Source organism: Cricetulus griseus, chromosome 6, assembly GCF_003668045.3.
Source record: "Cricetulus griseus strain 17A/GY chromosome 6, alternate assembly CriGri-PICRH-1.0, whole genome shotgun sequence".
NCBI classification, from domain to species: domain Eukaryota; kingdom Metazoa; phylum Chordata; class Mammalia; order Rodentia; family Cricetidae; genus Cricetulus; species Cricetulus griseus.
This window is the reverse complement of record NC_048599.1, coordinates 23,922,439-23,945,795: the sequence shown is the minus strand read 5'-3', so window position 1 is coordinate 23,945,795 and position 23,357 is coordinate 23,922,439. Positions and strand designations below refer to the sequence as shown.

The window sequence follows — 23,357 nt, the reverse complement described above, 5'->3', positions numbered from 1 at the left end:
CTGAAACCCCCTGAGCACAAAGCTAGGCCTCAATGAAGCATTAGGGACCCCTAGAATCCTTTTCCCATGGAATCTGGCTAGTGTGACTGATGTCAACGAACAGAATGTAGAGAAGTGACACCGCACACTTAGACATAAGCCTTACAAAGGCCAAGCAGAGTTGGCTACTGTAGAACCTCACTGTCATGTTGTGAGCAGCCCCCTGGGGAAGGCCAGGCCATGCATGCATCCTTAGCTGACTTCCAGCAGCAACACACCAGGCACCAGTGAGGCCATCGTGGAATTCTGCACATCTTTAGGCCCTACAGTAAATACACAGGAAGCAGAAGAACTTCTGGCTAAGAGAAGATGGTGATTACCACTTGAAGTTACTAGATTTCACAAGAAACAGCTGGTTCTACAGCCAAATAACCAAATCTCTGCTGGACTGTGACCTCCTGAAGGAAGTCCTCAGTGACTTCTCCAAGTCAAAGGCATTCTGACAGTCTTCCACGACCACCCAAAGGAATCTCTAAGTCATTTGTGACATTTAGCACTTTACTTTGCAACTATTTACAAACCTAGGGTTTTCTTCCCTTGAAGACAAGCTCCAACAGATTCTTGTTTGTTTCCTCCTCTAAGTCTCAAGGCAGAGGAGGTGTTCAGCATGGTAGGTACTCAAAATTTGGGAGGGGCCCAGCATCCTTTGTTCATAAAACATACGTAACAGACAGAAAAACCTCACAGCATGCTGCCTTACACAGTGTTTTTCAAGTATGTATTTACAGGATGAAGAAAGTCAAGATCATACACCATGGTCACCTGAGTACTAATTTCCCAAGCCTTCAATTTTACCTCAATTCTGTAATTTAGAGATTTGGCAGGAATTAAATGTAACAAATTTTTTGGAAACCACATTTAGTTTTTTTGTCTTGTACTGAGAGACAGGATCTCACTGTGTAGCCCTGACTGTCCTGGAATCATGTAATAAATGATGGCCTTGTACTTATGGGGGCTCTACCTGCCTTTGGCCTCCCAAATGCTGGGAGTGAGTATGTAGGCACCACACCCAACTTGGAAAGCATTTTAAGGCACATATAGAGGAGCTATAATTACTTCTATCAACCAGACTGTGAAAAGATGAAGAATATGTAATATCTCTTCATAAAGGGAAAAACTAGGCTGATTTAATAAGGATGTTTAGAATACACCTGGACAGTCATTAACATTTTACCTCTGAAGAGTACTGCAGTATTCAGTTTTATTATGACCACAGGCTTACACAGGTTGTAACTGTAGCTCCAGCTACTTCTCTAAATTCCTGTTTGGACACAGCCCCCAAGTCAGAAACTTTGAGTGTGGGTAGCATTGAGACACACTCAAGATGGAGAACAAGTATCTACACCAATGTCATTGTACTCGAAACCTAACCAGCAATCCTAACTTCAATCCAACATTAGTGATAATTACCAACAGCCAGAAAGCCCCTTCCAAGAGCCTTCAGTGATATGGGTCATCTAAGGTTAGGGATTGGGGTAGGGGTTCAGAGTGTACAATTCTAACCTAGCATGTGCAAGGCCCTAGGCTCAGTCCCCAGCACCACAGGATGTGGGAGTGAGGACACAGTGCAGACTTCCCACACTGCTTTAACAGCTTCCACAGACCAACACACACCTTGATTGGCTCTGGAGATGGAATAACTAACAAATATTTTGTTTTTCAATGCTTCTGCTGAACTTCTCCAATTTTCTACAGCTCACAAAAAAACTGGCTGTTTTTAAAAGGCCAACCATTTGAGGATGTGGAGACCTGAGCACAACCTTCTAAGGCCTTTCTGAGTTACCTTGAGGATGTTTTGGCACTCAATGAAGTCACTGTGGAGGTGGCTGGTGGCATGCAGCTTAAGGAGCAACTGAGGAATTCCACTCCATTTGGACAATTTGTCCCTCTCCGTCAAAAAGGTCTCAGTGAACTGTGAATTTAAAAAACAAATAAAAACAAACATTTTACTGGCAAGGAAGTAGTTTTGGCAAAAGAGAGCAGCTGATTCCCAAAGGCCCAGGAAGATAATTTTTTGTTTGTTTGTTTGTTTGTTTGTTTGTTTGTTTCAAGACAGGGTTTCTCTGTGTAACAGCCAGGGAGACAATTTAAAAGTGGCTCTGAAGAACTCTTACAAGCCGAAGCCTAAGCCCTCTGCTCCAGATACAGCACCATTCTGACTCCACCCTTACTCACCAGCTTCATGCTTTTCCCAGTGCACACTCAAGCCTCCAAATTCAGCTGTGTTCTCTGCCCACAGGCTCTCTCCCAGTCTTTACTGTCTGAAATGCTTGTTTTCCTTCAAATGCCAAACAATGAGGGCCAGGGAGATGACCCAGTGGGTAAGGCTGCTCGCTATACTAGCTGATAACTTTGATTCCTAGAACCTACATAAAGGTGGAGGAAGGGATTTATCAACACCATACACTGTCCCCTAACCCCCAACATGCACATCACAGCACAGGGGTGCACACACATATTTAATAAAATAATTAAAAATTAAGGAAACTTTTATTTAAATTTTAAGTTACTATTTATTTTATGTGTGCGGGTGTTGTGCCTGGTACCCATGCAGGCCAGAAGAGGGCATCAGATCCCTTAGAACAAGTCTACACAGTGAGTTCCAGGTCAGCCTGGACTGTAGAAACCCTGCCTCAAAACAAAACAATACATAACAAATAATTAGATACAAAAAGAAATCATGAGCTGGGCATTGGTGGCGCACACCTTTAATCCCAGCACTCGGGAGGCAAAGGCAGGCGGATCTCTGTGAGTTCGAGGCCAGCCTGGTCTCCAGAGCGAGTGCCAGGATAGACTCCAAAGCTACACAGAGAAACCCTGTCTTGAAAAACAAAAAAAAAAAAAAAAAAAAAAAAAAGAAAAGAAATCATGGCAGGAGTTGGATAGAGGTTAAGAGCACTTCTTACTCTTACAGAAGACCCAAGTTCAGTTCCCAGCACACATGCTCGGCAGTTCACAGCTGTTTATAACTCCAGTTCCGGCCTCTGCCGGCATGCACACACATGTGGCATACATTCACATACATACATACATACATACATACATACATGCATGCATTTTTAGTGCAGGCAACAGCTAGAAACCTTCCTTGGTTGGCCCTCCTTCCTCTCCTTCCTAGGGCAGTGGCCCCTAATTAGGGGCTTCACCTATTATATAGTTTAACCTATTGTACATAGTTCCCAATTCATTGGAGCCGTTCTTTCTCTGGATCACTACTTCAGAGCAGATACCAAACTGTGAAAACACTCACTCACTCTTACTTTTATTCAACTTGCACAGAGTAAGGACTCAATAAATGTCTGAAGGCTCTGGGGCAGTGGTGGCACACACCTTTAATCCTAGCACTCCTGAGGCAGAGGCAGGAGGATCTCTGAGTTCCAGGCCAGCCTGGTCTATAGAGCAAGTTCCATAACAGGCAGGGCTACACAGAGAAACCCTGTCTGAAAAACAACAACAACAAAAGTTTGAAGGCATCAACAAAAGCAACAGCACAATGACAGAACATGAGTAGATTATGAAGATTTTCACTAACATGTTACTATTACAAGGACCAGACAGGAAATTTTTGTGGTTCAATCAAATTAAAAGATCTTGTTATGGTTTGTGCTGAGCAAACAGACCTTAAATGTTTGGGTTAATATGAACAGGAATGCCCTGTGAGATGGACAAGTCTCATAATTCTTTCTACATTTGTGTCTTAGAGATTATAGCATGAGGGATAACAGAAAATGTTCAAAAGAATACTTTGTCTTAGGGTGAAACACAGAAAAATACTACTTCTTACAACAAAAATATCTGTATATTAGCAATTTTATAGTGCTCAAGCTCAAAATCAATATGTGGTGATATATTGTTTATGATCTAATAAAGGTTGCCTGAAGATCAGAATGCAAAGCTAGCCACAGTCATTTAGGCCAAGCAGTGGTGGTACACACCTTTAAATCCCTGCAGCCATACTAGTCACAGAGGTTGGGCAGTGGTGGTGTATGCCTTTAACTCCAGCACTAGAGAGGTATACAAGACAGGAGCTCAGGGTCTCATTCTGTATTCAGTCTGATGCTGAGGATTTGTAAAGCCAGGATCACCCTTTCAGTCTGAGGTAAAGGTAAGAGTGGCTGGCTGCTTTGCTTTTCTGATCTTCAGGCAAGCTTCATTATTTATTGATTGATTGATTGATTGATTGATTGATTTTTTGAGACAGGGTTTCTCTGTGTAGCTTTGTAGACCAGGCCAGTCTTGAACTCACAGAGATTCACCTGCCTCTGCCTCCTGAGTGCTGGGGTTAAAGGCGTTCACCACCACCGCCAAGCCAGGCAAGCTTTATTAGATCATAAACAATATATCACCATACAATACAAGCTTCTTTAAAAAAAGTTTAGAACCCCCTTTCTTTTCCTTGAGAAGCAAAGCAAGCACCTACAGCTTCAAGACCTGCAGAAGCCATCCCTACAGGATACTATGTGAGCACTATGACACTAGAGGGCTTTAAACCTGCTGATAACCCACCATGAGAAACTAGGGAAATAAAACAAACAACCCCCTCCAAGAAAAAACAAAAACTGAACAGAGATGGGGGAAGTGCTTCTGTGTATGTGTTTGTCTTACTGGATAATAAATAAAGTACTGTTTGGCCAATGAGGCAGCAAGTTAGGCGGGACTAGGGATCAAGGAGGATTCTGGGAAATGTAGTAAAGAAGTGGTGATCCACGTGGGAAGTGACATAGCAGGGAGATTCCTAAAACAAGGGCAAGAAGGAAGTGGACCCCCTTCTCTCTTCCTCCTGGGCTCTGCTCTGGAGTCACCATGTGACTGGCAAGAGCGGAAGGCATCCTCTATAAGATAAGTCTTATAAAATATACAGATTTATGATAATTAAGAGTGAGCTACCAGATGAGAAATCCTAGTCATTGGCCAAGCAGTATTTGTACCTAATACAAGTCTCTATGTATTATTTGGGGTCCTAACACGGCGGGCAGATCTCGGGCGGCTGGCAGAAAGCACCCACATGGCGATAGGGCTCCGGTGGCTTTTGGGCAGAAAGATTTATCATAACAAAACAGGGCAGCAGAAGTAAAGTAAATTAAAAGCAGGAAACTACACAAACATCAACAAAACTAAAAGTTTCAAGATTTTTTGACAAGACCAATTAATGCACAAACTTTTAACTGCAGCTACTAATGCCTGGCTAAAATTATTGAATTCAGGAATGAATGAGAGAATATTACTGCCAGCCTTACCAGAGCAGAAGAGAGTATAGTAGAGCACTGTAAATGACCATATGTCTACAAATGACCATTTCCTAAAGGAAATGACTAGGAGAACACAAACTGTGAAACAAAGTATCAAGCAGACCTACAACACCCAGCAGAGAAGTGGCATTAAAGATGAGTCACACAGCAATGGCCAACACCTCCAGAGGAGAGTCCTGGCCCAGATCAATGGACCAAACATTGAAAGGAGCATTAACACAAATACTCAGATTCCCACAAAATAGGTGAGGCCAGAATTCTGGTAACAAGTCTAGACAAATACAGAAGAAAACTACAGGTCACACTTACCAATATAGATGAAAAAACCTAGCAACACATATGGCAAAAGCAAACAGGATTGATTTATCCTGGGAAGGAAAATAGTTCAACATATCAACTTTAAAAAACCAACAGACTACAGGACACGCTCAGGATATATCAAAAGACAGATGAAAAATGGCAAAAGCCAAACACGTTTTCATGATTAATACTCTGCACAAATTAGAAACAGAACGGAACTTTCTCAACCAGCTAAAGGCATTTATAAAGAGTCTAAAATTAACATCAAGCTTATTAGTAAAGACTAATGTTTTCCTACTAAGATCAAGAAGAAAAGAAGACTCAAAGATGTCTGCTTTTACCACTTCCATTTGACTATGTAGTAGAAACACGAATGTGAACAATTAGACAGGAAAAACAAAGAGCATTGAATTGGAAATATGGAATACTCTATTCACAGATACAATGGGATCCTGATTATCAGTTACATTTATAGTAGTATCAAAAATAAGATGTTTAAGAATAAATTTAACAAAAGCAGTTTAAGACTTATACAAGGAAACTAAACACTATTAAGATAGTAAAGGACACCCAGGACACTGAGGCAGGAGAATGTCAAGTTCAAGGACAGGCTGAGTTATACAGTGAGAACGAAAAAAAAAAAAAAAAAAAAAAAAAAAAAAAAAAAAAAAAAAAGACAAGGAAAGATATCTCATGTTTAAGGGATGGGAATTTACTGAAGTGGCCATACCTTCCACACTGCTTACTGTTACTAAAGCAACAATACCCCTGCACTGTTGACTTAATGTAATTCCTATCATGGCCTAGTTGTCTTCATTGTAGTAACATAATTTACTACTAAATGTCACACAGGAATGCCAGGGACCCGTAACGGTTGAAACAGCCTTAAGTTGGAAGAACCATAATTCCTGAATTTCTGATTTGTAACTTTATCACATGTCTACATTAATCAAGATTGTACAAGCTAGGTGATCATGTTAGACCATTGGAATAGCAATGAGATTCCCTAATGGTTAATCAATATTTGTTTTGGGGTTGATTTGTTTGTTTGTTTTGGTTAGGTTTGTGTAGTCCTGACTGGCCTGAAACTCACTATGTAAAACAGTTTGGCCTCAAATTCACAGACATCTGCCCATCTCTGCCTTCTGATGGCTGGGATTTAAAGACGTGTGTGTCACCATGTCCTGAGGTTAATTGGTTTTTCGACAAGACTATCAAAACCACAGAACAGTTTTCTCAACAAATGATACTAGTACAAGTGAATATCTCTAAGCAAAAAAAAAAAAAAAAAGACTCCTTGGGACTGGAGAGATGGCTCAGTGGTTAAGAGCACTGGTGTAGGGGAAGCTGGATACCTCTCTCAGATGACTTTAGGGTTTAGTTAACATAGATAGTTAGGATGTGACATAAACAGATTGTTGTATCTTCTTATATTTTACCTGTATGATTGTTTATTTTGGATACTTTAAACTGTTAAGTTTTAATCCTCTTTTAGATTAAAAGGGGAATTGTAGGGGAAGCTGTAGCCACGCCTACTTAGGGGCTGGCTACAGGTGTGCCTGACCACGCTTGTGAGGGCGTGGTCAGAGTGACGTAGGGGACTGCGTTTGCACTTTTGGTTTCTCTTTGCTTCTTGCTGTACAGGCTGCTGCCACGACAGCTGGCTAGGTCGTTCTGTAAGTAAGGCTTTTCCCTATTAAATACCCTTATATTTCTACCTGACTCCGTATTGGTAATTTCCCACTATACACTGGCTGCTCCTCCAGAGGACAGGGTTCAATTCCCAGCACCCACATGGCAGCTCACAGCTGTCTGTAACTCCAGGATTCACTTCCCTCACACAGACTTACATGCAAGCAAAACACCAGTGCACACAAAATAAAACTAAATAATTTTTAAAAAATGACTCCCGTGCCTGGCGTTGGTGGCACATGCCTTTAATCCCAGCACTCGGGAGGCAGAGGCAGGCGGATTGCTGTGAGTTCGAGGCCAGCCTGGTCTCCAGAGTGAGTACCAGGATAGGCTCCAAAGCTACCCAGAGAAACCCTGTCTCGAAAAACCAAAAAGACTCCCTTATAGTATATTTAAAAATTGACAAAATGAGTCAAAGGACTTGGAGAGGGCACTTAGCTGGTAAATGCTTACAAGTATGAGGGTGTGAGTTCAATCTCAGAACCTATGTTTAAAGGGGGGGGGGGTGTGGTAGGCACACTTGTAATCCCAGGGCTGGGGAGTTGGAGACAAAGATTCCCTGAGACAAGCCTACCCAGAGAGGTCCATTCAGTGAGAGACCCTGTCTCCAAAACCAAGGAAAAGGGCACCCAAGACACAACACCTGAGGTTGTCCTCTCATTAACTAATACACACATGTCCACTGCACCTGAGCATATATACACAGGCACATGCATGCATGTGTAAACACACACACACACACACACACACACACACACACACACACACACACACCAGAAGAGAAAAATTGTTACATTAGGCATACTGTCTGAAGACATACAGAAAAAACAGAATAAAATATTTAAAACATGGATGGAAAGGGGGGTTAAAAAAAAATCACACCTACTGGCAACACTGGATTCAGTGAGGTTATCCTTGAAAAGAAAAATATGAATCTTCTCTGACAAAACTTGATCTTTCTTACCAGTAATATGAGAGGTAGTTAGCTCTTTTTGTTTGTTTTTGTTTTGTTTTTCAAGACAGGGTTTCTCTGTAGTTTTGTAGCTCTTCCTGGAACTAGCTTTGTAGACCAGGCTGGCCTTGAACTCACAGAGATCCGCCTGTCTCTGCCTCCCGAGTGCTGGGATTAAAGTGGTGCCCCACGGCCGCCCAGCTGAGAGGTAGCTCTTTAGTGACAAGGAAACTGATGCTAGTGAGAAACTGTGGGTGTAACTAAGCATCTATGTGGCTACTGTCTCTTCTAATATGTCATTTATACACTATATACAAAGAGGGCTGCTTATGAAACAAATGAACATAAGTTAACCTTTTCAATCTAAATGAATAGCAACAATTATTAGGTGATTACAGCATCTGGAGAAGTGAACTGAATGGCAGCCATCTTATGAGGGTATGAGAAGGAACTGGGATACTTGTTCCACTCACAAACATTGGCTGACTGCAATGAATGATCCAAACTCTAGGGTAACCAATAAAAATAACCACTATTGTTGGGTGGTGGTAGCAAACAACTTTAATCTCAGCACACAAAAGGCAGGTACAGGCAGATCTTTATGAGTTCAATACCAGCCTGGTCTACAGAACAAGTTCCAGGATAGCCAGGGCCACACAGAGAAACCCTGTCTTGAAATCCCAAAACAAACAAACAAACAAACAAAATCCCCACTATAACTTCACACATACCCTTTTTGAAGCCCAGGTTGGCTTCAAACTAGCAGCAATCCTCTTGCCTCAGCCTCTGGAATACTAGGATTACAGATATAAGCTAAACACCCAGCTAAAAATGATTTTAAAAGAAATAAAATTGGGGCTAGGAAAATGGCTCACTTAGTAAATTGCCTGCCACTGCCAGCATGAGGGCCCAAGTTCAAATCCCCAGCATCCACTAAAAAGCCAGATGCAGCAGCACACATCTATAATCACAGCCTGGAACTCAGTGTCTCCAGCCTAGCTGAAGAGACGAGCACCAGTGAGTGAGAGCCTCTGTCGGAAGGAAGAAAAAAAAAAAAAAAAAAAAAAAGGAGAGGAGTGACTAAACAGGCAATCAGGCAAACCTGAGATCAACTTTGGTCTCCACAGGGGAACACATCTACAAACATACATAAAACACACACACACACACACACACCCGCACATACTACAGAAGATAGTACACTAAGAGAGGTGTCAGTGCTGTCTCATAAATGTTCAATCAATCCACAGAAGCAGAAAGCTCAGGAAGGTAAAGATAACAAATGTAACTCAGCTGCACATGTGGCAGAATCTACCCTCCTATGCCAGTCTCTGCTCACTGCACAAGTCTATGCATGGCCAGACACACCGATGACTGCTACACACTAGGTTTAGAAACTAACTAGAGACAGTATCAAAAGCCTATGAATAATATATATATATATATATATATATATATATATGCCAGTGGAATAAAAAGAAACAAAAGAGCAAACTATATGTTGTCTATGAGAAACCCACTTTAGTGACTATAGAGAGATGGCTCAGGATTGAGTGCCTGTGCCACTCTTACAGAGGATCCAAGTTCAATCAACATGAGGCAGTTCACAACCACCAATAGCTGGAGTCTGAGGGACCCAATGGCTCTTGCCTCCTCAGGTACCTGCTTTATATGCACATACCCAAACACAGACTTATACACATGCTCATAATTAGCTAAAAATATATTTTTTTTAAAAAGCTCATAATCACAGTAATAAAAATTTATCTTTTTTTAAAAAAATGCTTTAAACATGGTGTTATGTCTCAGTTAAAAGTATAGAGACTATGTGGTGGCAGACATTTATAAACCCACTATTTGGGAGGTGGAGGCACAAAGGTCAGGAGAAGTTCAAGACCAGCCTTAGTTATCTAGTGAGTATGCACCACTCCAGAGCAATACAGAGAAGCCCGGTCTCAAAAAACAAAAACAAAAACAAAAAAACAGGAGTGCACCAAATAATATCAGATCAAAATATAGGAAGCAAAACCTCAAAGAACTACCAAGAGAAACTGATGAGTGTTTGAACTTCACGAATCCTCAATCAGGCAGGAAAATCAGTAAGGATGGGGCTGACATGAGTGCCATCACGATCAACTAGACCCGACATCTGCAGAGTATTTCATCCAACAACAGTAGAACACACATTATTCTCAAAGTCACATGGAACAGTCACCAGACAGACCACATCCTTGGCCACAAAGCACTCCTTGGTGAGTTTCAAAAGGTAGCAACCATACAAAGAGTGTTCTCAAACCACCATGTAATGTGTCTAGAACTAAAGAGCAGACTGGTTGGAAAGTTTAAGGTATCTGGAGATGAAGCAATCTATTTTAAATAACTTAAGTCAAATAAGCTTCAAGAGAAAACAAATATATTTTGAACTAAATGAAAAGATAATTTATCAAAATTTGTAGGAAATGGCAAAATCAGGATTTAAGAAAGAATTTAGCACACTAAAAGCATGTGTTAGCAAAAAAAAAGAGAAATGGCTCTAGTCTATAGCATAAGCTTCTACTTTAACAAGCTCGGGAGCGCATGACCAAAATAATTTAATTCAAGCTGTCTTAGGGTTTGTTTTGGTTTTTTTTTTTTTTTTTTTTTGGCTTTTAGACAGGGTTTCTCTGTGTAGCTTTGGAGCCTATCCTGGCACTCGCTCTGGAGACCAGGCCGGCCTCGAACTCACAGAGATCCGCCTGCCTCTGCCTCCCGAGTGCTGGGATTAAAGGCATGTGCCACCAACACTCTACTCTGTCTTAGGGTTTTATGGCTGCAACAAAACACCATGACCAAAAAGCAAGTTATGAAGGAAAGGGTTTAATAGGCTTACACTTCAACATTGCTGTTCATCACTGAAGGAAGTCAGGACAGGAACTCAAATAGGGCAGGAACCTTCAGGCAGGAACTGATGCAAAAAGCTATGGAGGGAGCTGCTTACAGGCTTGTTCCCCATGGCTTGTTCAACCCACCTTCTTAGAGAACCCAGGACCAGTAGCCCAGGGAAGGCACCACCCACCATGCACTGGGCCCTCCCCCACTGATCACCCAATGAGAAAATGCCTTACAGCTGGATCTCATGGAGGCATTTCCTCAACTGAGGCTCCTTTCTCTCATGACTCTAGCTTGTGTCAAGTTGACACACAAAACCAGCCAGCACACTGACTGTAGTTGCTCAGACATGTAACACTCATGAGGCTGAGGTAAAGGATAAACATGAATTCAACACTAGCCTGAAGGACTGACTGAATAAAACCTGGTCTCAAAAGGACCTCCCCCTCCACCCCCCCCAAAAAAAGGAAAGATTAAATAAAAAAATTAGATCTATAAAGAAAACTAGAATCAATAAACTTTAACCAGGCTAATTAATGAAGAAAAAGGATAGTGCCAGAAAAACAAGTAGGGTCATTATTGATGATCCTATGGACAGTAACAATAAAGGAATGTGTGAGCAACTCTATGGTCACAATTTTATTAGATTAAATGGACCATTCTCTGAATGGAACTACCAAGATATACATAAAAAGAAAAGGATATGCTGACAAACCCATCTACTATACAACATTTTTACAAGTAAAAGTGGGCAAAGCCTCTAAACAGACATTTTTCCAAAGGTGACAGACGGCCAGTAAATGCATGAAAAATGATCTGTATCAGTAGTCATCATCGAAAGCAATTGAATCACATGAGCTAATGTCACACCAACCAGGACCATATGATCACAAAGTCCAAAAATAAGAAGTGTTTGAGGTCTGGAGAAATGGAGCTCTCACTCCAGGCAGAAATGGAAAATGGCACAGAAAAATTCAACACAGCCAGGAAGAATGGAGTGTGACTCTAATTCCAGTACTTGGAAAGTAGAGACAGGAGGGTCACAAAGATTTAAGGCCTAGAGGAGTTACTTAGCAAGGCCTTGGGATGGATTCCCAGCACCACACACACACACACACACACACACACACACACACACACACACACACACACATACACACACACACACACACACACTCCCTCCCTTCCTTCCAAAATTATATGACTCAGCAATTCTCTTCCTAGGCAATGTCCACAAAAGCCTTGTACACCAAGACTCACAACAACAGTAATTTTAGTAAGCAAAAGTAGAACCTCAAGTGTCCATCCACTGGTGAACAGACAAAATATAGAACATTAGTATGATGGAAATCTTTTTTGGCCAGAAATCATACACATAACACAGATAAATCTTGAGGTATACTATCCTAAATGAAAGAAATCAGAATAAAAGACCATATATTATTTGATCCTATTTCATATAAAAAATATTCAGAGGGGCTGGAGAGATAGCTCAGAGGTTAAGAGCACTAGCTGCTCTTCCAGAGGTCCTGAGTTCAATTCCCAGCAACCACATGGTGGCTCACAACCATCTGTAATGAGATCTGGTGCCCTCTTTTGGTGTGCAGATATACATGGAAGCAGAATGTTGTATACATAATAAATAAATTCTTAAAAAAAATATTCAGAACAAGCCAATACATAGAGACAGAAAACAAGATTAGCTGCTGCCACAGGCCAGAGAGAACAATTGTGAAGTAACTGCTATAGGTACAAGGTTGATCAGGGTTTTGGTTTGAGACTGAATCTCAACTAACCATCCTTATCATAGACTCACTATGTAGCTGAGGCTGGCCTTGAACTTTGATCTTCCTGCTTTTACCTTCCAAGTACTGGGATTAAAGGAATGCTATTGAGTTTACTTGTTTGTTTATTTATTTATTTATTTAGTCTGTTTGTTTGTTTTCCTTTCTGAGGAAATGTTCTAAAATTGGTTATGGTAACTGTAGCTTAGTACAAACAGCTACTGGCTTGAATACGTAAATGGGTGTGTGTGAAATAAGTCTATCAACACTTCAACAAAGCTGTTACGAAAAACTAAATAAATAATGGACATAAGTGAACTTTTAAAGTGACAGGAATGCCCTAAAACTATTTTGGTCACAGTTGCATGATTTTATAAATGCATTTTTCTAGATTTATTTGTTATTTTTATGTGTGTGGCTGTTTTCCTGCATGTATGTGCACCACACATGTGCCTGCAGAGGTCTGCAGAGCACTTCAGATCCCTGGAACTGAGTTTAGGTAGAGATGGCTGGAAACTGCCATGTGGGTACTGGGAACTGAACCCCTGAACCAGCCTATAATTCATTAAAAAAAAAAAAAATTCCCTCAAATGGAACTTAAAACTAGTAAAAAAAATTTTTTGAGACAGTATATAATGGAGCCCAGACCAGCCTCAAATTCCTGACTTCCCCTACTCTCCACCTCCCAAGTACTGGGCTTACAAGCATGGGTAAATTTGGTTATTTGCTTTACGTCTTGATAAAATTGTATTTTAAAAGACACATTGAGGACTGGGGAGATGGCTCAGCCCGTAAAGTTTGCCTCTCAAGTGTGAAGATCTGAGTTTAGAACCCAGAACTCACATAAAAAGCCAGGCATGGTGAAGTACACAGTAACCCCAGCAATGGCAGAGGTAAGCTCACCAGCCACTAACTTGGCTATGTGGTGAAGGTCAAGCCAATGAGAGTCCATGCCTCAAACAAAAAAGGGAGACAGCATCTGAAGACAGACACGCAAGGCTGTCCTCTGACTTACACATATACCCTCCTCTGCATGTATGTAACTGCACTGACCCCCAAAAACACAGGCATGTGCATGTATACACAGACATACACACAATAAATATTAAAGAGTCCAAAAGGGAACACAGAACTGATATGACATTTGTAGAGCAAGTATTGGATTAAATAAATACATTTAAATCTCCAAAGATCAGTTATCATAGTAAAGATACTAAATATTCCATTTAAAACAAAGTTTATTATGCTGCCTCCCAGAGAAACATTTAAGAAAAGCTTGACATAAAAGACTTGGAAATAAGCCGGGCAGTGGTGGCACACACCTTTAATCCCAGCACTTGGGAGGCGGAGGCAGAGGCAGAGGCAGACGGATCTCTGTTTGAGCCAGCCTGGTCTACAGAGCTACACAGAGAAACCCTGTCTCAAAAAAAAAAAAAAAAAAAAAAAAAAACCAACAACAACAAAAACCTGGGAAATAATACATGATGTAAAGGCATACACCACAAGAAACATGGTGCAATTTATCGGCAAGAAACTCAAAGCAAAGAGCACTTCCAGACAGCCAGGCTGATGACAAGTGCTGCTAATCCCAGCACTTGAAAGGCTGAAGCAAGAGGACTGCCATGAATTCAAGGCTAGCATAGGCTACATGGCAACACTTGCCTCACAAGTAAATGAAGAACATGTCCAGAGATAAGTGGTTTATGAACACAAATGTGCCAGTCTCAGTGGGATGCATAGCTAAATCCAAAGTAAATCCTTACCACTTCAGAGACACTCAGAGTCTTCAAGCCTTTGAGAACAGGCAGATTCTTAAACAGGAAAAACCACATAAGTAACAGAAAGAACTATATTAAAACCAAGCATTTATGTTCACCAGGAAATGTGTCTGCTGTTTTTATGATAGGGTCTCATTATGTAGCACTGGCTGGCCTGGAACTATATAGACCAGGCTGGCCTTGAACTCAAAGGTCTTGTTGCCTCTGTCTCCTCCATGCCTGGCTCATCAAAAAATCTTTACAGATTAAAAAGGAGTCACAGAACGGGAGAAAATATCTATAAAACATTGCTATAAAAGGTACATATATCCAGTGGATGTAGTGGTACATGCCTTTAATCCCAGCACTCGGGAGGCAGAGGCAAACTCTGAGTTTAAGGGTAACCTGGTTTACAGATGGAATTCCAGGCTAGCCAGTGAGACACTATTTAAAAAAAAAGGGGGGGGTGTATGTCAAAGACTTCTGGTTAAGTTAAAAAGATGAAAACAGGGCCTAGAGAGATGGCTCTGTGATTAAGAGCACTGGTGACCTTCCAGAGGACCCAGGTTCAATTGTCACCATCCACTTGGTGAGTCACAACCATCTGTAATGTCAGTTCCAAGGGATCTGAGGCCCTGTTCTGGTGTCCTCAGGCACCAGGCATACACATGACACATAAAGATATACGTACAAGCAAAACACCCTTACACATAAAAAATTTTCTAAAAGAAAATAACAAAAATTTACAAACTATTTAACAGGCAATTCACAAAAGGGGATTTCTGAAAAGTGAGTTAATGAAAATAAACCCATCATAAACTAAACACATAGTGATTATACCATTAAACATGGTGGGGGGACCTAAAGTTAAGAAGATTGACACAACCCTATAGGGTAGCAAGAACATGAAACTGACAGACACTGCTGAGAATGGAAACTGGTATACACACCTGAGAACCTCTGGTGATGGATTATCTTCCACCCTAGCAATTCTCAGCATATAGCCTCCAGGCTATACAAATGCAAACCAAAGACATGAACATATCAGCACTATTCCAGCGCCCAAACTGGAAGGATCTCAAACATTTCTCAAAATTAAAATAACCGAATTGTGATTCACTGATACAATAACAAGCCAAAACAAAGATGGACCGACCATGACTTCATCATCTTCAAGGACGAGCCTAAAAACAAAATGTGGCTTAAAAGAATGAACTTGATCAAAGACAATGGAACATTATTACTTAAAACTTAGGAGAAAATAATGTGCAACTCAGAATTAAACCTGATACGTGAGTGCCAGAGTAAAAGACATTTTCAAATATGTAAACATGAAAAAAAAATACCTCTTACATACTTTCCTGGGAGTCTAATATCAAATGTGTTCCAGGAAAGACAGATACAGATTAAGAATACAAGGTCTAAAACACAGGAAAGTCAGCAAAAAACAAGAGTTAAATGCTCTGAATTTGATGAAGGGTGTTCTAAGAATCCAGCTGCAAAGACACCAATCCAAACTCCAGTGAGGAAGAGGAGGATGGAAAACTTAAAAAGCCAAAGTTTTAGAGTTTGGGGTCAAGTTATGCATATAAAGAGAGTAAATGTAAAAAGGATGCAGTTTTATGGTAGGAAAAGACTCAGAAGGTTTCATGTAGTATATGACATGTCTTTATGAGATGTATCATTTAAATATAATATGTACCCCCACAGGCTCATTTTTGAGCATTTGGTCCCTGGCTAGTTGTACTCTTGGAAGATTGTAGCGCCTTTGGGACTGTAACCTAGGTAGCACAAGTGGATACTGGGGACAGCTCTTAAAGGTAACGCCCAGGTTGTTCTAGCCAGAGCACACTGCAGCCTGTCTGCACCATGGACTCCTACTCGGATGCCATCCCCTCCATGGTGGACTACACTTCTGAAGCCTGAGCCAAAATAAAACTATCCTCTCTTCAGCTGCTTCCATCAGGTGTCAGTCACAGTGATGAGAGATGGGACCAGCATATGCAGTGTGACTCCAAAAGGAAAAATCTAGGAAGGGAGATGAAGGATCATGGAAAAGTCTCTCTCTACAAGGAGACTTCCTAGATTCAAACTGCAGTGGTCCTCACATGACTACACACGCCCATCAAACCCCCTAGAACCACACACTGAAAATGTCTCAAAGGTATAGCACACGCTCAGCACATGTGAGGCCTGGGCTCTAGCACAAAAAAAGAGAGAGCGAATTTTACTATGTATGCATTTATATAGCAATAAAACAACATGAAAAGGACTATTTTGAATGCCAAGGAAAAATACATTAAGCCAGTAACTTTATGTATACATGGCTCTGCTATAAACAGTAATTACATCAGCAGCAGAATGTAATTTATACCAACAACCAAAACTGTGATACTGAGAGAATGGTATAGACACATGACATACAGAGTCTAATCGTTTACATGAGGAAGAAAATAGATATTATCAAATTGAAAAGTCAAGAAACAGCTTTATAAACAAGTTAGAAATACTGGCTCTCTAGCTTCTTGGGGCCTTCTCTAGTGAAAGCAATAGCTACACTACGGACAATGGTTGCCTTGGGAGAATGGAAGTCAGAGGGAAGAGTGGGGCAGGGCATTGCTGTTGTCTGTAATAAGCCTCATGACACCCAGAGATCCAGTCACAGTCCAAACACTTCAGAAGGAATTTTACTACTTATACATTGGCTTACAAAACACTTATTTAGAATAACATGTAAAGCCAGGCATGGTAGTTTGTACCTATAATTAATCTTAGCACTTTGGACAGAGACAGGAGGCATGCCATGAATTAAGAGACCATCTGGGACAATATAGTAAGATCCAGGCCAGCCTGGGCTACAGAGAGAGATCCTGTCTCAAAATATAATAAATAAAAATAATCGTTTCCACTTTGTTTTCCTTGCAAGTAGCTGAGCCCTGTGAAAAAGCCACCATCCAGTCATCTTTACAGCTGAGTTACTGGCAGGTGTCATACAGGGTTTTCTTTTCAAGCACTTGTGGTTTGACAGTTTGCAGGCATGATAATCTTTTACATCATGTTCCCTAAGTTGTCAGCCTGTTTAGTCAATGTGACATTTCCAGGCATTCACAATTTTCATTCATTGTCTTTACTGCCTTCCTTTTAAAATAATTAAAAGCTAATTTCTATGAAAACAAATGTATATCTTCTTTGTTTAATCCTAAGCATAACATAGCTAACATCTCAAAATACCTAAGTACAGGCAAACAGACATTACAAAGGATAATTAAATATCTTGCTAGGGTAGTCTGATAACAAGCATTAACCACTGAATACTTGTATCCTTTGCAATGGTGTTTGTGTGGTTTCAACACAATTAGGAGTGCATCTGAGGGTTTGTGGGTACAAATGCTACTGAAATTAATAGTATTTATACATTTCTGAGACTTACTTATCCAAGAGGTTCTTTCTCCCTCTCTCACCCTCCCCTCCCTCTCTCTCCCCTAACCAGTGAGGAAGGGGTCTAGCTTTTGAGTCAGGATCTCTCTATGTAACTCTGGATGGCCTAGAACTGGCCTGGCCTTTTAGTGTGTAACAGCCCTGCCTGTTTCCCAAGTGCTGGAGTTACCAGCTTGCAACACCACCACACCTGGTTTCCCAGGCTTTCTCAGTATCACATTGCCCTTACCAGAAAAGAGAAGTTTTTCTTAAATTCCTAAGTTTCAACCCTAATTAGTTTCAACCCTAAAGCAAACAGTACATGGGGGTTGGGGGTGGGCATGAAAAGGGGAGGGAGGTGTGGGAGGGTGTTTGCTAGCTTGTACCAGGCCCCAAGTCTGATTCCTAGTAACTCACAGAAATGAAAGTAGGGAGCATCTTAAAAAACAAAAAAAAAAAAAAGTGAAAGTAAGAACAGGTGAAATCTAGAGTGATCACAAAGACAAAAGAACAGCATTTGGGAAACAGAAGGGATCCCATAACCCGGACTACCAAACTTCCAGGCTACAGAATACTTGAGGATGGTGGGTGACCATCTGCACAGGTACACTGTTCTAGTGCCCAGTTTATCCAGTCTATCTTTCCCCTCAACTCTATTGGCCCTGAAGACCTGCGCCCTCATTATACAGGAAACAGATTTATTTCTACTGCAATGGGAAGCAGCTGGGGAGCTTCAAGCAGAGGATTTTAAGACCCATTTTTTTTTTTTTTTGAGGATCAAATGTGCAGATGAATATGAAGGCATCAATAAACTGCAAAGTATCTTGGCATATTTATTACCTTGACAGAGGACAGACAAAAGGTTGGGAAGAAAATAAGGCAAATGAAAACTCAAATAGAATCAGCCCATTCTAACTCTTGTGACCTACAGTCCTCTCCCAGGCTGCTCCTGTGTCCCACTTAGCGAGGGGGAGACTGAGGGAGGAAAAGGTTTGATGGAAGAGGAACCAAGATTCTGATCTTCTACATGTTAAATTTTTATCTACATGGACATTCAGAGCAGGTGGCTGGAAATACCTACCCATGTGGAGCTAAAGAAAAAAAAAAGTCAGAGGTAGAAATATAGACTTAAGAGCCATCAGAATATAGAGTATTTGTTAAAAATAATAAAAACTAACCTATCTGCACACTCATACTTCAGTTACTATTTTTAATGCAAAAACTTATTTTCCTCACCATAATTTTAAGAGGTTAGTTAGGTCCTGGGATGATTTCTATTTTACATATAAAGAAACATACATTGTCAGGCAGTGGTGGCACATGCCTTTAATGTCAGCACTCAGGAGGCAGAGGCAGAGGCAGATGGATCTCTATGAGTTCGAGTCCAGCCTGGTCTACAGAGTTCCAGGACAGTCAAGGCTACTTAGTGAGAGCCTGTCTCGAAAAATAAAAACAAAAAGAAACAGATATTAAGTATCTTTCTCAAAGACATAAAGCAAATATGTACCCTATCCAGGTTTCAAATCACAGGTGTCCTGACTCTGTAATTCTTTAAAGCCATGGGGTCACTGGAGAGTGACTATAGGCAAATACAGACTAGGGATACAATATTTCAGTTTAAATAGTTTCCTAAGTCCTTCCTTTCAAGTGCTTGGCATGGTTTCAGGCACTGCAGATACAAAGCAAAATAAGACACTCTCTCAAAAAAGTCCAGTCTCATTACTGCTAGCTGAGAGCAACTATTATCAAATAACCAGTATCTGGCACACTGGCTAAACTTTCTGGACCTATTTCACCTGATTCTCCTAACAACCTTATAGGATAGATGTCCTCACTATCACTTCAGAAATACTGAAACTGAGATTTGAGGAGATTATCTTAGCCTAGGGACACAGGCTAAAAAAGGTCGGAACTAGGATTTGATTCAGATCCATCTTACCTCAAATCCAGACTTTTCCAGAGAAATTCTACCATATGGTATTACTCAGATAAACCTTCAGCAAGAGAAAGTAGAAAGTGGTTACAGAAGCTGAGGAGGGGCATGAGGAGTTGCTTAGTGGATGCAGTTTCAGGTTCGCAAGCTGGAAAGTTCTAGAGATTAGGTGTGCATAGGTGTGAAAATAGTAAAAAGTACTGAACTGTATAGCTTCAAACAGTTGTAATGATCAGATGCTGTATTGTATTTTTTTTTTTATTTAAAAGGTATTTTTTGGCAGGTGGTGCTATTGTTACTGCCCAACCTGCTGCCCCTTGTAGTCTACTTAATGAAATCTGTTTTCTTTCCCATTCCACCACCCCCTCAAAACGTTTTTTAAAAACCTGGCACTTTTTTACTGTGCCATATGCGGTAACCAATATGTGTACTGCACTAAGGAAATATGGTTGAGCAAATGATTTATTCTGCATAGCAGGAGAGAAGATAGGGAGAGCATAGCAAGGAGGAAAACTAAAAACTCTACTAAGAGAGGAAACTATGAACTGTAAAGGTTTCCATTATCACTACTATTTGGAGGACAGGAATTCCTAATTCAACCTCTGAAACAACTCCCTCACCTGTATAAAACTATCAAAGAAATATGCAATTACAGGCTAAGAAAGCAATGTAACCAAACAAACTTTGGGGATTAACAGAGTAATCGTGAGGACCACAATGCCCAGTCAAAACAGGCTTTAAGAATAATCCAACAGTCTTCCAACATAGTTTCCTAGTTCATAGTTTCAACACTGGAAACAAATTATTTCCCTAAGTTGCCTCATCCAGCATGTTAAAGATTTCTATGGCTCACTGTTTTTAGGACACAGATTATCTGAAGGGGTATTTAGAATCTCATTGCCTAACCTTTTTGAACTTCAATTTCCTCATCTGTATTAAGAGATGAATTCAGCACATGGCTCAAAATACTGAAAACTGCTGGATGTGGTGGAACATACCTGTATTCCCAGCACTACCTCAAGTTCAGGGTTAGTCTAATCTATATAATAAACTCGAAGCCAGCCAGATCTATGTAGGAAGAGCCTGTCTCAAAAGTAAACTTACTTAAAAAAAAACAAAACAAAACATGAACACCTTGCACACTGATTGATCCAAAGTATGTGATTATTAAAGGTCAGTCCCCTCTTTGCTTGTCTCTACATAGTGAGCTCAGTGACATATCCTGACTTCAAGGACAGAACAAGTATTCCTCAGATCTTCTTAGGGCAGATGCAGAAAAATGCAATAAAGGAAAGATGCTCATCCACAGTTTCTGTAAGAAAATATGGCTACCCAAAAGTGCTCCTTCATCTGCAACCCTTTACAAATACAGACTATCTCACCCTCACCCTTTTAGTCCTTTGAGTAATATTCAAATGGCTCAAAATTAATTTTAAATATGTAATGGTACTTTGAAAAAAATCTCACACCTATTCCATTCCCTCATCCACACACCTAATTCCCACTCCTCTCCAATTCAACACTCAACTGGTTTCTTGTGTGTTCCTGAAAATCATATGCAAAACTATCTTTTACTTAAGCTAATGTTCTATCTCCCTCCCACCCCCTCCTCGGTTTGTTTTTCAAAACAGGGTTTCCCTGTGTAACAGCCTTGGCTGTCCTAGAACTCAATTTGTAGCCCAGGCTTCCCTGGAACTCACAGACAGAGACCCGCCTGCCTCCTCTGCTTCCCAACTGCTGGGGATTAAAGGCAGGCACCCAGCTAAACTTCCGTTTCAAAGCAAATTTCTGGGACCACCTGAGAGGATGAGGAAAATGTGAGAGGAGTCATCCATCCTGCATTATTCAAAGTAGTGTCCTGTGCGCGCACCTACGCGCGCGCACGCACGCATGCACGCACGCGCACACAGACACACACACACACACACACACACACACACACACACACAAACACACACACACACACACACGCCACGCATGTACTGGACTTGCGTATCAATCGGTGTGATGATAAGCTAGGCATTAAATATAACCTTAACTGAGCGCTCTCCGGCCCTTATCTGCACCTGAAATGCACTAACACTTTACACTACTATCTCCTTTGAATTTAGCAATAACCTGAAACTAAGTCACTGAAAGATAACTTGCACAAGCAAGACAGAAAGTAGGGCTTTGAACTCGGGCTTGACTAAAGTTCTTCCTCCAAAGCATGTCGCCCTACACTGGCAAAACAGTCTCTGCACCCGTTGGAGCTCAGCCTAATGTGGGAGACAGGCGTGAAAAGGGCACACAACAAAGAAATATGCAATTACAGGCTAGGAAAATAATGCAACCGAAAACGAACTGGAGGATTTGACAGAATAACAATAGGGGCCTACTTTCGAAGAGGGGGAGCAACGTTAAGGCCTCTTTGAGAAGATGACATCTACGATAGGCTTGCGAACCGTTTGGGGGGCTGCAGGGAGGAGGACCCGGTCCTGCTCACAAGGGGCAAACGCCAGGCCAGTAGAAGATGAAGCCAACTCGCCAAGGGCCCCCAGACATGCAGACGTGGCGCAGGGAAATGAGGATCTAGAAACTCGGCCCAGGGCTCATACGCGCCATCCGCACCCCGGCAGCGCGACCCCACTCGGCCCAGACCTGCAGGCCGCCCAGCCGGCCGCTGTCCATCGTCCCGCCGCGGCTGACAGCGGCCGGCCGGCACTGAGGACAACCCCGCGGCCAGCCACGGGGGATCTGGCCGGTCCCGCAGCGGCCTGAAAAGGCCTCTGTCCCGGCCCCTGGCCAGCTCCAGCCTGGCCCGCCCCGCCCCGCCCCTCCGGGCCGGCCTCGTACCTGCACCGCCCGGACCAGGCCCCGACCGGTGAGCTGGCCCTGCCGCAGCTGCAGCAGGATGTTACCGGGCCGCGGCCGGCCTCCCCAGCCGCCCCATGCCGCCGCTGTAGCTGCCGACTGTCTCCCCCGGCTGGCCCCAGCTCCAGCCGCTGCCGGCGCCGCCGCCATGTCTCCTCGTCCGACAAACAGGAAGCAAGCGGCCCCAGAGCCGCGTAGATTTCTACGGGGCGGCGGAGGACTCTCCACATCGCCCCCAGTGGACAGACGCGGAGATGCAGGCCGCGTGGCGGGGGGGTGGGGGGAAATGTGCGCGCCCGGAGGTCTTATGGGAAGTGTAGTCTTTCTCCCGAGGTCGGGCAGATGACAGAGATGCTGGCCTCCTGGACCCACCTGTTTCCCCACATCCCACCTCCAGCATTTCTGTGAGGTTGCTCCAGATGGAAGACTGATCGCTGCGTGGGCATGCTCTCGAATTTCTTGTCTGTTTAGGGATGATGCAGCCGAGTGGCTAGTGAAAGGCCCTAGGCCAGA

At 42.0% G+C, this 23,357-nt stretch overlaps 1 protein-coding gene across 4 annotated transcripts in view; it reads right to left on the bottom strand.

Annotated features, from left to right (window-relative positions):
* The window catches only part of Trpc4ap (transient receptor potential cation channel subfamily C member 4 associated protein), an 82,104-nt gene extending 59,065 nt beyond the window's left edge, over window positions 1-23,039 (bottom strand). For 3 of the 4 annotated variants that reach the window (XM_027421372.2, XM_027421374.2, XM_027421375.2), the window contains exons 1-2: window positions 22,827-23,039; window positions 1,823-1,951 (exon numbers count right to left, since the gene is read on the bottom strand). In XM_027421372.2, coding sequence (XP_027277173.1) covers window positions 1,823-1,951; window positions 22,827-22,994 — 297 coding nt within the window. In that variant the 5' untranslated portion in view covers window positions 22,995-23,039. The remainder of the gene's footprint in view (window positions 1-1,822; window positions 1,952-22,826) is intronic. The other variant, XM_027421373.2, reaches the window with a different exon arrangement.
* Between the last annotated feature and the right edge of the window lie 318 nt (window positions 23,040-23,357).